Below are 15,898 nucleotides of genomic sequence, written 5' to 3'. Positions count from 1 at the left end.
CCTGCAACAGAGTTTTCATTCACTCTTAAAGAAAAGACACACATACACAACAACAACAAAACAAGGTTATAATAAAGCAAAAATAGGTGGGATTTTTGTAGCTCCATCATAGACAACTGACAGAAGTAAGCTATTATACTTTTGTGAGCTCCATTGACCAAAATCTCCAGGCTGTCAGGAACTACAAGATAACATACTGCATGTCTCGGAGTATATGGGGAGAGGAGCTTGGGTAGTTATCTGCAAGAAATAGATGGCTGTTATTGCCTATATGCTAGTGAAACTGTGGAAAGAATTTGAGCACTCTTTGTACATTAAACCTTTGGCACAACCCTTAGGCCACATGCTTTCGTATGGCCCCATGATTTTATTAGAGCAGTTCAGAATTCTTCTGTTGTTCACACTTCCACTAGTCCACAATCTCTTTGCTGTTTTAGGCATGCCCAAAAGCTTAAAGCAGAAATCTACTATACAGATATGGCATAGAAATGAGTTGTTTTGTGACATTCATATACCGCTTTCTAAAATGAGAGTTAGATTTGCTTCAGATTAAATTTATGTATTTGGGCCTTAGGCTTACCCTTCATTTGGTCTGTTTGTGTTTCATGTTTTCCCATTTTGTTTCTTCAGTTCGTATTTAATTTCCTTTGACTTAAACATGCTGCCATGCTTACTCACAGTTTTTGTCCATAGGCTTGAGCAGGGGATGCTGAAAGCTTTCTTCTCTTACTCTAAACATCAGCTATGTCTATCTTTATCTATTCCTACAGAAGAAGGAAGAGCACTGTTAGGTGGACATCTCTTTCCTGCTGAAGCTTTTCTCACCTCTTTAGTCTTTAGCCTCCATCACTCTGGAATCAACCAGGCAATGAGAGATGTGGTGTTGTGTCAACAATTCAATGATAACTTATTACTCTAGGAATTTCTGTTTCCCTTCCCTAGAAGGCCTGTGAATTTTTAGTGTAGTGAGGCAGTTTAGTTTAGTGCTGACTAAACTCAGGAAATAGAATAAAATAAAGTGCACCTATTTCTTCATGTAGAACGTTTTTTTATTGTTTGTACATTTTTGCTATTTCTTTTAGACAAATATGTTTGAAAGACTAAGTCTTGACTGATTGGAAGACTAGGTCCCCTGATGCTTTACACAGCATATTTGCTGTGCTACTATGGAGTAATCTGGTTCCAGATGTTAGCCAACACTATCAGCGATTCCAGTGATTGTTGGGTTCCCCAGGATCAGATTTTTTTCAAATAGTGGAAAACCTTGTCCATATTTTATAATTAACATGAACACATGAGAAAGATTTTAGACAGCCTTTGCATTCTGCTAACATTTGCCTTCATGAATTAAGAAATATTGCCATTAATTATATCTTGCAACAAATCTTTAAAGAAAATTACTGAATCATAGCATCATTTAGGTTGGAAAAGATCTCTAAGATCATCTGATCCAAACTTTAACCTAGCACTGCCAAGCCCAACCATGCCACTAAACTTTACATCTACATTTTTTTTGAAGACCTCTAGGGATAGTGACTCAACTGCTTTCCTAGGCAGCCTGTTCCACTATTTCACAAGCCTTTCAGTGAAGAAACTTTTTCCAAATATCCAACCTAAACCTCCCCTAGTGCAACTTGAGGGCATTTCCTTTCTTATCACTTAGTGATAAGAAAGAGACCTATCCCTAGACTGATAGAGAAGAGACCGATCCCTACCTTGCTCTAGCCTCCTTTAAGGTAACTGTAGAGCAAAGTCCATAAAGGACTTGTTCTTCAAAATTATTAAACCTTGAGTTGGTTTGGTAAGAATGAAAGATGATTGCTGCTCCTTTTTCTCAAATTCTCAAATGCGATCCTGTTTCTTAATGCTTTTTTGAGTCATGAACCTGGAATTCCTATCTCCATATATATCAAAACACATGATGTGCACGAAAGTATCATACTGTGTCCCAGAAGTTTTTCTGTTATTAAAATGAACTTAGTTGCAGTTACAGCCAATAAGTACAAGAGCTCTTTAATATGGTCAATTCTAGAAATATTTACTCAACACACACACAAAAAAAAGGCTTTTAAGTGACTCAGCTTTTGTTTTCCCTTTGTGTTTCACCAGTTGAAAAGATACAGAGCCAGTGGGATGAAGTGCATGGATACCTCCAAAGCCGGAGACAGCAGCTTCATGAGATGTCAAAGGATTCAACACAGTGGCTAGAAGCTAAACGAGAAGCTGAGCAGGTTCTTGAACAAGCGAAAAATAAGCTTGAGTCGTGGAAAGAAATTTCCTACACCGTGGAAGCTCTGAAAAAGCAGAACACTGAGCTTAAGGTCACTATTAAAAACTAGGAATTTAACTTTAAGATAAATAATCAAAATGTTAATAAGTGATTGAAAATATTTCTGTTTAAGTTAACTAGATTTTTAAAGAAAATGTCCTCTAAGTATCAAACAGTACACATTGTAGACAAATCCTTTATCCCTTCCCATTTCCAACACACATTTGTAAGAAATTAATTTACTAAGTTTAAAATGGGTATTACATAATTCTTGAATGAACATGATGTTATCAGTCATAGGAAATAGCTGGATGATCTCACTGGAAAACAAACAAATGAACAAACAAAAAACCTACCTCTTCAGTACAAGTATTTCTCATCTTTTCTATAGAGCAGCCTTAGCTGAGGCACTGGCACTGCAGATTGGGAAATCCTGTAGTATTGGCATTTGTCTGCATTGACAATGAAGTTGTACAGGTTGCCTGAAGGTAGTTTTAAAAAGTAAAGAAAAGGAAAATATGTACCAACCTATGTGGATGCCTTAAAAATCAGGTATTTTAGACTTGCACCAAGATGCTCTCACTGGGTTCAAGCTTTGTAGAGTTATGAAATAGAAAGAAATACGATTAAATAAAAATAAATAAATTAGAAGAAAAAAAAAAAAAAAGAAATAGCTGGTTTTATGTATTTAGCCACATATATTGTCAAATGTTTGGTGCTAAAATGTGCACCTCAGTGAACATAGCTGAGCGGTACCTCAAGTAACAATGCAGATATGCCCAAACTCTTGCATCAGCTTGTAAGTTTCTTGATAAGGAAATAGTCATACTTTGGTGACATTCCTTATGAATAAATTTTGAGAACAGCTGTTTCAGATTAATCGTATCTCATTTTCTGGTTGGGGAAAAACAAGATTGAAACCAACCAGTTGATCAGCCTCTTAACATGGGTCCTGCCTCCATGGTAATGGAGCGTTACATTTTAGTTATTTGGCAGAATAGTTACACAAATATTTTCTGGTATGTTCTCCTCTCCTGCCCTCCAGATTATTATTATTATTATTACTTTTTAACTCCTAGAACTCTGTTATTTAGTTAAAGTTTGTGGACTTGATCAGTCTTTTTTGCCCAGATGAATGGTGATAAACCACTGTGAAGAATAGTGAGGTGAGGTCCTCATCAACTAGTTTTGTTGCCAGGGAACGTATGTTTGTGACTGCATGATTGGTCTTCAGCTATGTCAGTCATAAGGGTGTCATTACTTTTCTGGTATTTAGAAGTGGATACAAAATCTGTTCTTTTTCTTTTTTTTTTTTTTTTTTCTTGTCCGTTTGCCTGTAGGAAGAATAAAAACTTTCATCATCTTCTTGCTTTAGGGCTGGGAAGTGTTTAAGTTTTCTTATTTAAGATTAAGGTCATTGCTTAGGAAGGGTGGATTATGGTAAACAAGAGTAATCACTCACCAATATATTGCAAAGAGTTAGAAATTATGTATACTACTGTCATTCTACATAGAGGATTCCCATTTGTCACTGTCTTTCTGCAGAGGAGTTCTGGCTTCTGCCCAGTGTTTTGTTTAAGGAGAAGAAAAAAAAAAAAAAAAGTGTCAAAGTCAGTGTCCCAGCTCTGCAAAGACTCAATTATTGAAAAAGTGGTTTGTGTAGTCTTATGTCACATGTGTTGGAGTGTCTCATGTCTCAAGCACAAATTATGTAACTAAGAAAACAACTGAAAATGTTGTTTTAGGAATGAATTTTATGTTCAATTTTTTTTACAAACATATGTGAGATTTAGGTGAGGATCATCTAAACGAGTATGCTTTATGAAAAGTCATGGTTTTTTTGGATCAACATATGTCATGGAGAAAAAGAATATGCTCTTTTTCTCCTCCATCTCCCAGGCTACAGAGAAAGTATACTAGTATATGCATTCATAGAATGTATCTTTATCCATACACAGAGTTTTTGAAAGAATATCTGTAAATTCTTTTCACTTCTGCAGAAGAGAAGTAGCAGTCAGGGTATCAGTACATTATGCAATGCCTGTCCCAGTCTTAATTTAATGTTACATGCTGTAGCCAGTTACAGATATTAGACTATAATTATAGTGTGACTGTTAAAGTTGGTCAAGCTTACAGTTAGTCTGACATAATATGACTGCCCTTGTGATGATATGAACATCCACTGGCTCTACTGTTCCAGGGTTGTTTACATTCATTTGTTTAATTTTGCCTATCCTCTCTTCCTCTCTCCCACAAGTCTGAAAAATGTTCACCTCTATCTTTGAGCCTCTTCATTTTCTTTAATTTGGTTCCTTTTTTTTTTAATTTTTTTTTAGTTTTATTTTTTTTCACAAGTCTTCGTAGGGCAATTATCTTTGTCTGCCAGTAATTCCTATTGTGACAAATCCATCATGAAAGCTTCTCAAATGTGACAGCATCAGCTGTTGTGTTCATGCTTGAAATAAAGGGTCATGAATTCTAAGTAAAACGGAAATCTTATTCGAGTTTAGCAGCTTTATATTTCTTCTGTCTACTAGTATCAAAACTGAAGGACCCAGAAATATATCAAGTCCTCAAAATAAATGTTTTCCAGGCTGCTGTGCCAAACACATATATTTTGATGTTGTCCCCTGAATAACTAGAGCAAGTATACTGTCTTTTGGCTTGCTGTTACACTGATGAAAACAAAGCTGTCATTTCTACTCATTTTCGTTGAGAGAAAGAGAGGTCAGTGTGAGTCTTATATAAATTCTTCAGACATATTCATTTTGTCAGCTTCCTATCTCTGCACAGTTTGGTGTGAGAAAGTAGTCACAAAAAAGTGTTGTTCTGATTTTTGTTAAACATTGTAGGTCTGCCTAAAGACAGCTGAGCCAATGCAAAAATTCCCCTCTGCTCTGAATGAACTTTGGGTCAGCGCTTGTGTTAATGCTTTTCTGTTAATGCATCCTTATGCATGAGTAAACGGGCAGGCACTCAGCAATACTCCTCTTTTGATTATTTTTATTTTTTACAATACCAGCATAAAACAAAAATCTGTATTGTATATTTGCTCAGTGATGTTTTTTAATACAATTTGACATGCATTACTGACGTTTGAAAGTAACCAGTGTAGCCTCTAAAAATATTATTTATTTGAGACAAGTTAATTCAGAGCTAATTTGCTGAGGAATAATGCATTTTTTTTTTTTCTCTTTCTTTTTTAGTTTCATATTCAAGAACTAAATAATGGATGGGGTTAGGTATGGAGAATCAGAATATGGCATTCTGGCCAGTGAGAGTTTTTACCCATTAAAAATTAAGTTTATTATTGTTTATTCAGTGATAACTGCAGATGGTTAACTCAGCAGGCTGAAGGTTATATATGTACACATAGCACACTTCAGCTCTTCAGTCTCCAAATAATCTGAACATAAGCTAGTGGAAAACTAGTTTATTCTTCTTAATATAATACTGAGCTTAAGGTTTTTTGTTTGTTTTTTTTTTAAAAAAAAAAAAAAAAAAAAAAAAGAAAAATACCACCCTGTTAGGATTACTAGCACTCTCCTTGGTGCTTTGTTTTCGTAAAAGCTATGAGAGACTGAGAGACTTCTTTTCTCTGTGAATCATTTTAGCTAGGATGGCCAAAGTGAAGCAGAAGAAGGATGGAGATAAGGTTTCCTTTCTTTCCTTCACTGACCACCTTCTTCCTGGTTGCCTAAATAAGGAACTGAGGAGCAGCCTGGTGACATCCTCTGTTGGGACTCAGACACCAAGCAGCCTTCCACTGGCATAGCCCATGTTTATACCTTGTTTATCCCTCATCCTTTTCTGTTTTGGTGGGCAGAGGATGAAGGGACTAGAAGGTTAACTCTAGCTAATTTAACCTTTCCTTGAAATGTTACTGGGTACTCTTCTAGCACTTTATGTATACCAATATAGGTTGAAAGTCTCAGCATCCTGTCAATTTTTATTATTCCAGGGCTGACAGCAAACTGCTTTCATTTCAGTAAAACTATTAACAATCAAGATAATGTTATCAGTATGATGCAGACACTGAAATAGAAGTCCTTAATGGAAAAAAAGTAATAATTTAAGTATATAAATAAAATGTGCTATAAATATATTGTAAAAGGACAGGAAGACAGCTTGATTTTCCAGATTTGTAATATATTACCTGGTGTGGTGTGGGAATTTACATGCTCGAAGCTGGACATTCCTGTATATACATACTGCAATACTTGAACTTCTCTGCATAGTTTGTTTTGTTCCACTGGGCAATCCTGGGGTAGAGAAAAGCCCATCTCTAATTTCATTCCTTGTTTTTAATCAAGGATCCTTAATTATACAGACTTTCTTCATAAGAACATCAACTAGTGCCTTCTAATTAAAAATTAAAAATAAATTTATACTTAAGTAACATGATAAATGCATAGCCTTAATTCTTTAAGCCTTTTAATAAACTCAGCAAATTCCAGTGATGACACAGACAAAACAAAGATAAAGCTTATAAAAATGTGGAAATGAAACTAAGATAATGAAGCATTTCCCTCTACCTAACACCACACCTCACCCCACCCCCCAAAAAAATCAAACGTTCCCAAGTAGCTTAGAGATAAATGAATAAATGAGAGCTAAAAATATAAGGAGGAATAATAATATAAAAAAAAAAAAGCTACCAATTTAATCATTAAAAAAATCATTACAGTCATATAAGATTAGAGTTAATGGGTATCTGGTGGACAGTTAAAACATTTACCACAACACTTTGTCCTCAGTGTCTGTGCAAGGAGCAGAGTTGAAACAAGGCATGCACTCTTTAAAGTTGGTGAAAAATTGCATACCAATTTCCAGTAAAGTAAAAAATAAAAATTGTTTCTGTCGACAAAACTCTCTATATTCATCATTTTTTTTTCCTGATTGATGATCTAGTGTTGTAATGTCAGGAAGTTAATGGATTAATGTTGAAGTTAATGGTGAGAATCAACACTTTTGGAAATAGCCTTGTAATGGATCTTTATGTATTTTTATTATAAAACTGGCTTTGGAAGGTTTTATAAGGTCATTAACATTACATGGAACTGGGCAAAAAGAATTTATTTTCAAAGTAAAATTTACAGGCTATTAGTTTACAATACAGACAAAATGTTGTGGTAACTTTTCTATGTAATGCAGCAAACAGTCTGATGAAATACTTTGGCTAGAAAAAAGTAGCTGTGTGCATACATAATGTGAAACAGAGAGAAAGGTAGTGTGTATTAAAGATGGATAGACCTTACTGTAGAATATCCATGCTATAAAAACTCTACAAACCTGAAATGATGATTTCTGTAGGTTTCATTTATTTTTGATTTTATAGATTTTATTATGTAAGTATTAGCAATTATGTATTTAGTATATATAATTTTGCCAGGGAAGGCGCTGAGATAAGAAACTATTCAAAACAACCACCTGCCTTTATCTTCTTCAAAGGAGTGCTAGTGATTTTCTATACAATTATCAGTTCTCCTGACTATAACTCCATACTTAACATGAAGGAGTAACAGAACTGTTTAGGCAGTTTCAGCTTAACTGCAATTAACCATAATGTTCAGACGGTTCTCAAAGAGCTAGTAGGCTCCTCCTAATGTTCGATTGGCAAAAATCAGATCCCTTGCTGTCCCAGTCTTAGCCAAAATCAACTTAAGACTTTCTGAGATGAAAATATAAGCACACAAAATGTTCCAAATGTACTCATTTTTATTTAGACTGTTTAATCAGGGATTGCATGTTTTAGTTCAGCTTTGTGTGGAGAATTCATTGTCTGAATAAAAACAGGATTTCAAGAGGAATGCCACTTTGGGAGAATAAGAGGGAAAAGCATTTTTCTTCACAGAGATTTCCAAATTTCAAGTGTTAAAGCACACCAATAAAGAAAGTCAGGACTTACTGTTTGTTTGGCTTTTATTTGTTTGTTTGCTAGATAGCTTCTAATGTTTACATACAATTTAGTGTTTCTATTGGCAAATTCAACCTTTTTTTTTTTTTCTTTTTTTCATTTGCGTTGTCCCATTGATTGCCTAGTTGCAGTCTTTGCCTAGTACAAAACTACAAGTTGACCATCTATCTTTGCTCTTTCATCTCTTTCATTTTGTTGTTACACATTATGGATTGAATATGCAGCTTCCGTGCATTTATATGGAAATTTTCTCTGAGGAAAAAGACTACTGGGAGAGATGCATGGGGTCTGGTTTCTGGCTGAATGAGTATTCCAGATTTCCTGGCTTGCTGCTGTAGTAAGGCAGCTGGCCCAGGTGGGGCCAGGGCAGAGGAAAGGAAGGAATGTTGAAGATATAAAAAGCTTACTTACTAGTAATATTAATAAATTAGCATTATAAAGATATTGATAGGTGTACCAGAATTTTGCTGTACTGCAGATTTAGTGCTGTTCCAGTAGGTGGCACTAATTACACAAACAATTTGGTAAGAGAATTAAGAAAAATAAAAAAGTGAAAGCCCAGGCATTATTCATCCAAACCTTAGTATAATTTCACATGATAAAAAATAAAATTATATAGAACATAGTATTTCATTGTATTTTCTATCTTGGTATAATCCAACATCAAAAATAGAAGATATACATGTAATAATGCCTCCATCTATTTATGTCCCAGAAAAGATCAACATTCGCTATTTATCAATTTGAGCTACCATGTTTTATTTGGCTTTTAGGATTCAGATGCTTAATCTCTTCAGAGATTAGCCATAGTCCTATAGTCTTATACCTATAAAAAATTCAAACATTTAGAAAGACTTGATCAGTAAGAAGCCCTTCCTCTGTTCTTTTTTCATATTGATGGTATAACTTGTCCATCTCCTTTTCTAATAAACATAGTATGTGTGTAATCATTTTATGACAAACTGATATTTATTCCTTTTTTTTCCTTTTCACTTCAGCAATTTTCAAAAGAAATACGACAATGGCAAATAAATGTAGATGTGGTGAATGACATGGCACTGAAGCTTCTGCGTGATTATTCAGCAGATGACACCAGCAAAGTACAATTGATGACAGATAACATTAATACAACATGGGCTACCATTAATAAGAGGTAGGATATAAATTCTACTATTAGGTTTGTTGTTAAACTTCATTGTCCAGCTTTGGTTGGAGATCACAGAGGATAAAAAAATTTGAAAACGAGATGGTTATAATGAAAAAGGTAAAGCAAAATGACTGTCATATTTTGTAGGCCTATGTCTTTGGAATGCCATTTAATTTGCTCATATAACATTTTGCCTCCTGCCAATTTCCCTCAGCTATAAGCAGTTGCCAGCTAACTTTAGTTGATAGGTGATATATTTTAACTATTTAAAATGAAGTGTATCATGTTTGATATACTATCTTTACATCACAGTCACTATAGTGATTTTGCTGGAGTCATAAACTGAATCTGAAAATGACAGACTGAAAATGACAGGAAGCAGTCTTGAGGTAGAAAAGTTATCCTGTAGCTTTGAAGTAAATCTATAGTCAAGAAAGTTTTTATTAGATCCTTGATCACATTCTTGATTACATTTCACAGTCTTGCAGCGTTTGGTTTAGATACCAATTCCTTACTAAAAGCAATTTTTGCAGCTTGTCTCCAAATTGTGAATCATCCAATATGCAATCTATAAAATCAGAGCACTTTACAGAATAAAAATGACTTTCTTTGTAGTAGTAAAAGGGTTTTATATCATTGTACACTAGATGAGATACGTAAAAATTAAATCTAAGTTTTTTTAATCAGTTTAGTATCTTGGATTAAGTTTATAGCCTATAACTGAAACTAGAACTGAATTAGTTTTTAACATGTTTTTAATTAAAGCTTATGAACAAGGTCAGGAAAGTTTGTTTAGTTAAATATAAAATAAATGTAGAAGATCCTGCATAATGAAAGTTAGTTAAACCAATGATGACTACTAAAATTTATTCCTGCTCTTCGTTTAATTTTTATGAAGTCAATATTCATATGAATGAGTCATTTTGACACCATTTTCCCTGAATCAGACTTGCCACTGACTTAAGAACCTGTTTAAATAAGAGATGCTACTGACATCCACTGAAAAAAATCCACATAACAATAATAATTTGGAAGGACTTTTTTTTTTTTTTTTTTTTTTTTTTTTTTTTTTTTTTTTTAATAAAGAACTAAACCAGGAAATTGGTGAAAACATATGATGAGTATTTGCTTGCATTTCTGCTGTTACATAGCAGTAGCCATTTTAGCCTTATTGGTTTTACTATCTGCAATCTGAGAAACTGGCTGGAAGGGTTTCTCACCCTTCCTGGATAAGAAGTGTTGTATGTCTAATGCTTAAAACTATTCCCCATGAGTAGGCAATGCAAGCAGGTTAGAATGCTTAGATTGGAGAACTCACGTAACTTGCTTTTGTCTTTATGTAGAACTACAGCCACCATTTGGTAAAATATCTTTGTAAAGTCCAACTCTACATGTGGCTGCTGTAGATACTCAGGTATCAATTATAGCTAAGAGTGCATCTTTAAGTATGTTAATGGTTCAAGCAGAGATGCAGGTGTGTCTAATGCTGTCTAAATGTGCTAATTGCCATTGTTGCATGTAAGCAGCTGAGCACTAGGCTAACAGATTACAATTCTTCAAGAAAGTCCTTGCAAGCTTCTACAGGCTTCTATAAAACCTGCAGAATTGTTCACAGTTCAAGTGTCTGATGATTTACTATAGTAGATGCTTTATGTCACCTCCCCCCCCCCAAAAAAAAGATGCTTAGGTGACTGAGTTGGTATTTCGTCTTTAGAAGAACAGGAGGATAAGATTAAGCTCGTGCAGGTAACTGTAAAACTACATTTTCATACTATCTGCCTGCATGGCTTTGTTGCTACCTTTCTAATACTTTAATATTTGTATGTAATATTTGCAAGACTTCCTGTGATTTGGGAATTTGAAAAATAAGCATGTTGCAAACAGTAGTTGATAAGCTTCTCTGAGGGCTCTATCATTTTGTTAAATGTGATCATGTTGTATCAAGTCTGTCTCTTGTGAAAAACTGATAAATGTGTACTTACACCCTACCCTGGAAGTGTTCAAGGCCTGAGTTCAAGGGGCTTTGAGCAACCTGACCTGGTGGATGGCATCCCTGAAGGTCTCTTCGAACCTAAGCCAATCTATGAGTTTAATGGAGGTTACCAAAAAGCTTGAACTCTTCCTCACTTGTAGTTTTTTTGGGAAGTACTTCCAAGGAGTAGCTGTTATAAATGCGTTATAAATGTAGCAGCAGAGGGGCCGATGGCGTAGCAGTCGGATCAGTAATGAGCCCGCAGCTCCCTCACTATCTGGCAAACCACACGTTTGTGATTGTGGCTCCACATGGCTCTTTAAGGCCTCAGAGACTGCTCGCCAGGTGCTGAGCAATCCCCCCGCAACCTTGCCATTTTTAGTTGCAGAGTCCCACACCTAGACCTCAGTTTGGTCCCATCTTTCAGGCTCATAAACTGTCCAATTGTTAATACGGAGAATAAGCTGTAAGGTTACCAGGACAGTCTTTGTTCCTAAGGACGTATGATTCCCCGTAATGCGCAACTGCTTACCAGCGAGAGGCAGTTGTGTGCACGGCTCTGCTTCTCTCAGCTCGAGCTTCTCTCCAGCTCCAGGGCGCCCATTTCCAGCGACTTTCTGTACGAGCTTCTCTGAGCGATTTGCTGAGTTTGGCCAAACCTATCTTCATGAGGCAATCAAAGTGCCTGTTCCCGTCCTGGTCTTCGTTCTGCCAGCCTGTTCCTCTTCACTTCTTTTTCCTTCTTCTTTATTGATCGTAACTTCATCACATCGTGTTGCCTTCGGTTTTTTTTCTTCTTATTTCTTGAGGGCAGGCTCCCCTCTTATACCCTTCTCTCCACAGCAGTTCTTTTCAAAACAACTTTTCACTGGTCAAACAACTTTGAATATAACAACAACAGCAAACACCCAGAAACATCCATGCCTTAACGGCTGGAGAACAAGTGACTAGCTGGAGAACAAGAAACCGGAGACTGCATGGAGTCTCCTGAATCACCCTTCTTTATTCCCTCTAAACTCTTTTATTTTCCTGATGGCCTCGTCGTTAAGAGTCTAATGTTATCTCAACCACGAGGCTTTCCAACCCCCATGGCCACACTCCCAAATCTCCCCCTTCTTTATTAATATCAACCATTTTCTGGACATGAATTACGAATGTTATTAATCCGTGTATAACATAGCCGAGCCTTTTGCTCATGCAGAACTTATGGAATGAGGTCTTGAAAGAACATCCTAGAGATTTCTTTTGTTGAGCAACTCCGTAAAGAGAAGGCGGAGTCTGTGGGCCTTTGGATGACTTAAGTGCTAATGTAAAGATTATATTTTGTTATGTTGTCCTGTTCTTTTGTTTGCTTGTTTTCGTGGTGCCTTTTTTGGTCTTGTTTATTTTTCCCTGCCCTTTACACTTGAGCTGTCTACTTGTTCTACGGAGCAAAACAAATTGTATCTTGATGTTTTTATTTGTTTTTTGTTTGTTTGTTTTTCAACAGAGTATATTGTTTTTACAGAGTATATTTACTCTGAGTAGAAAGGAGGCATGTGAACTATCTATTGCAGGCTACAAGAAAAGGTAGTTCTCCATTGAGCTAGGCAATGATTGCAGATATGTTCACGACTGTTACTTTCATCTAGGCCATGAACAAGTAATGCTCTGGTGATTCTGTGACCTGATAGTGATGTAGAAATAAATTCCAAATGGTTTTGGCCATTTCTCCAGTGTTTTTAGAAATAGTTTTATCGCAGCTTATACATGTCTTGAGTGCCAAGAGGAAATATACCATTAAAGAGTTTTATTTCATCTCTCTTTATTCTCAATTCAAATGGGCTAATTATTTTTGTGCTTATTTTCTTTTTTAAAGAAAAAAAATAAGAGTTTTTCACATTGTTTTCATCTGTTTTTTTTTTTTCTCCAACCAGCCATTAATATCAAAAATGTGTGACGGTGTAAAAAATGTGAACACTCCTTCCCATGAAGCAGATTAGTAAAACAACAGGCAGGCAAGCAGCAGTAATATCGCACTTTGCCTGTTGGCAATAGTTCAGCCAAAGCAAGTACTTTAGGCATTAAGGCAACATCTGCCAGCTTGTGTTTTGTTTTGTTTAAATAGATTTGCAGCTGATTGCTGTGTATTTACCCTTTGCCTTACTGCTCTGTTTTATAACATTGAACTATAACAAATAGCATTCTAACTCCTTTAATAGCCGAGTTCGTGAGTGTTTGATGGTCATTTCACTTTTCACTCACCAGTCTTTTTTATTATTTTTTGTTTGTTGGTGATACTGCAAAGATACACTAAAGGCACATAAGCTGATCAGCTGGAAAAAGCCAGAATGACTTGTAAACAGGTCTCTTCTCTTTAGAAGCGTCAACTTTCTAAGGAATAACTATATTATAAAGCATGGGTAATTTAAAGGGAAAGCAATCTGTATTGCTTGTATTAACAAAAATAAATATAACAGTTGAATTAAAATGTTCTCAAGAGAGAAAGATACAATGAAGGAAGCAACTATTATAAATTCTCTATATAGAGAAATGTGTTATGGTACTATTTTGTTACTTCTTCCTTTTGTAAGCACTCATTTTATGTGAATGATCATATAAATATAAAAACTTGCTTAAAATAATTTATTCCTTGGGAATCTACAAAATGTGCTTAAATCTCACTAACTTTAATAATGTTAATCTAAAAAAGGGTTTAAATCTTTTTTAAGTAGAGCATATTTTATGGCATTGCATTCATTCATTGCATACATTCTTTGGGAACTGTTTAGGTCTCCAACCCAGCACTGTGTAACAGGCACTTTTTTCAAATATTTGCATCTCCCCCCAGTTTCTATACTCAAGGTCAATGGAATTTCAGGCTGTATGCCAAATGTTACCAGCTTTTACTGTTCAAGATGCTTTCATTGGCTCCTGAGATGAGACAGGATGCACATGTCAGTTACAATATAAAAAGTAAATTTTTTTTCCTCACTGCTGGACATGGGCAGTGAATAATCAAGTTTTTTATTTTTTATTTTTTTTTTAATTTATACATAAGATTATCTTTCTGTTTCTGTTATTAGTTTAAGTTGTAGAGTATTAGAGAGGAGTGGCAAGCAGCTGAGCTTTTAGACAACTGGTTTGATAAATCTGAGATACCAACACCCATATTTTTCTAAGAATAGGTGTTAAATCTCTAATGCATCCAGGTGTACAAACATCTTGATTTTACATGCTAGTTGGACAATATAGAATACAAATGGTCAAATGAGCAAAAGGCATAAACATCACAAAAGTAGGATGCCCATCTGTTTCCTATGTAATAAGGCATAATATAACAGTAATTATAAATGTAAAAAAAAAAAACTCATAACTTAGTTTTCATCTTCATGAATAGCAAAGCTTTCCTCATCAGTGGCGGCTTGCTATAAAAATACTATTGCTGGAATGCAAACTTTATCTGTACGTTATGTTTGTAAATATAACTTTATTGAATACACAGGAGGTTGACCGTTCCACCAGACAGCTGCATACTGTACCTGTACCTATACTGTACCTAAATACCACTCTGCTTTATGCCACTTGTAGAAGAAATCTCACTTCTATTATAGTTGAATTGCAGTCTGGGTAAGAAAAAAGTGCTGTTATGCAGCAGCAGCCAGTGTGAAGTGTGTTAAGTTATACTGAAGGCTCATGATTGACTTCAGTAGCTAGACCTGGGGAGTCATCTTTGAAGAGCTGTCGTGGTTTAACCCGGCCGGCAGCTAAACAACACACAGCTGTTAGCTCACCCTCCTCCCTCCCTCTCTGGGATGGGGGAGAGAAATGGGAAAGTGAAGCCCGTGAGTTGAGGTAAAGACAGTTTATTAAGACAGGAAAATAATGATAACAATAATAATGATATTATAACAATGATACGATAACAATAATGATGATAATAGTACTACTACTAATAATGTGTACAAACAAGTGATGCACAATGCAATTGCTCACCACCCGCTGACCGATGCCCAGCCTAACCCCGAGCAGTCCGGCCCCCCTCCCCCAACTAGCCACCCCTATATATTTTTTAGCATGATGTCAGATGGTATAGAATACCCCTTTGGCTAGTTTGGGTCAGCTGTCCTGGGTCTGTCCCCTCCCAGCTCTTGCTGCACCCCCAGCCTGCCCATTGGCAGGACAGAGCAAGAAGCTGAGACATCCTTGGCTTGGTGTAAGCACTGCTCTGCAACAATTAAAACATCAGGGTGTTATCAGCACTCTTCTCATCCTAAGCCAAAACATAGTGCCCTACCAGCTACTAGGAAGAAAATTAACTGCCCTAACTGAAACCAGGACAAGAGCTTATCATTTGCTCATTTAAGCTTGGATTGCTAAACTTGAGAAGGAATGAATTCACAATACATTGGAGCATATCACATATATACATACATACTTTGGAGAATAACATACCCTTCTTCTAGGTTCCTCAAGCCAGTCTCTTACTTTCCATTCTTTTATTATTTTGAAGGTTGGTCTGCATTCCTAAAATCAATAATCAATATAATTCCATGGACGTGCATGAACGGCTATTATTTTTCTTTGTGCAGACATGCTTTAGTTGAGTAAACT

The 15,898-nt window shown here is 35.7% G+C and overlaps 1 protein-coding gene across 18 annotated transcripts in view; it reads left to right on the top strand.

The window, feature by feature from the left end:
• DMD (dystrophin) overlaps window positions 1-15,898 on the top strand; it is a 1,236,775-nt gene that overhangs the window by 950,605 nt on the left and 270,272 nt on the right. For 17 of the 18 annotated variants that reach the window (XM_072027522.1, XM_072027514.1, XM_038175527.2 and 14 more), the window contains 2 exons: window positions 2,110-2,321; window positions 9,185-9,339. In XM_072027522.1, coding sequence (XP_071883623.1) covers window positions 2,110-2,321; window positions 9,185-9,339 — 367 coding nt within the window. Of the gene's footprint in view, window positions 1-2,109; window positions 2,322-9,184; window positions 9,340-11,059; window positions 11,080-15,898 lie in introns of those variants that run through there. The other variant, XM_072027553.1, reaches the window with a different exon arrangement.

This window comes from Anas platyrhynchos, chromosome 1 (assembly GCF_047663525.1).
Source record: "Anas platyrhynchos isolate ZD024472 breed Pekin duck chromosome 1, IASCAAS_PekinDuck_T2T, whole genome shotgun sequence".
NCBI lineage: Eukaryota > Metazoa > Chordata > Aves > Anseriformes > Anatidae > Anas > Anas platyrhynchos.
The sequence above is the reverse complement of the archived record's forward strand: the minus strand, read 5'-3'. Positions and strand labels throughout refer to the sequence as shown.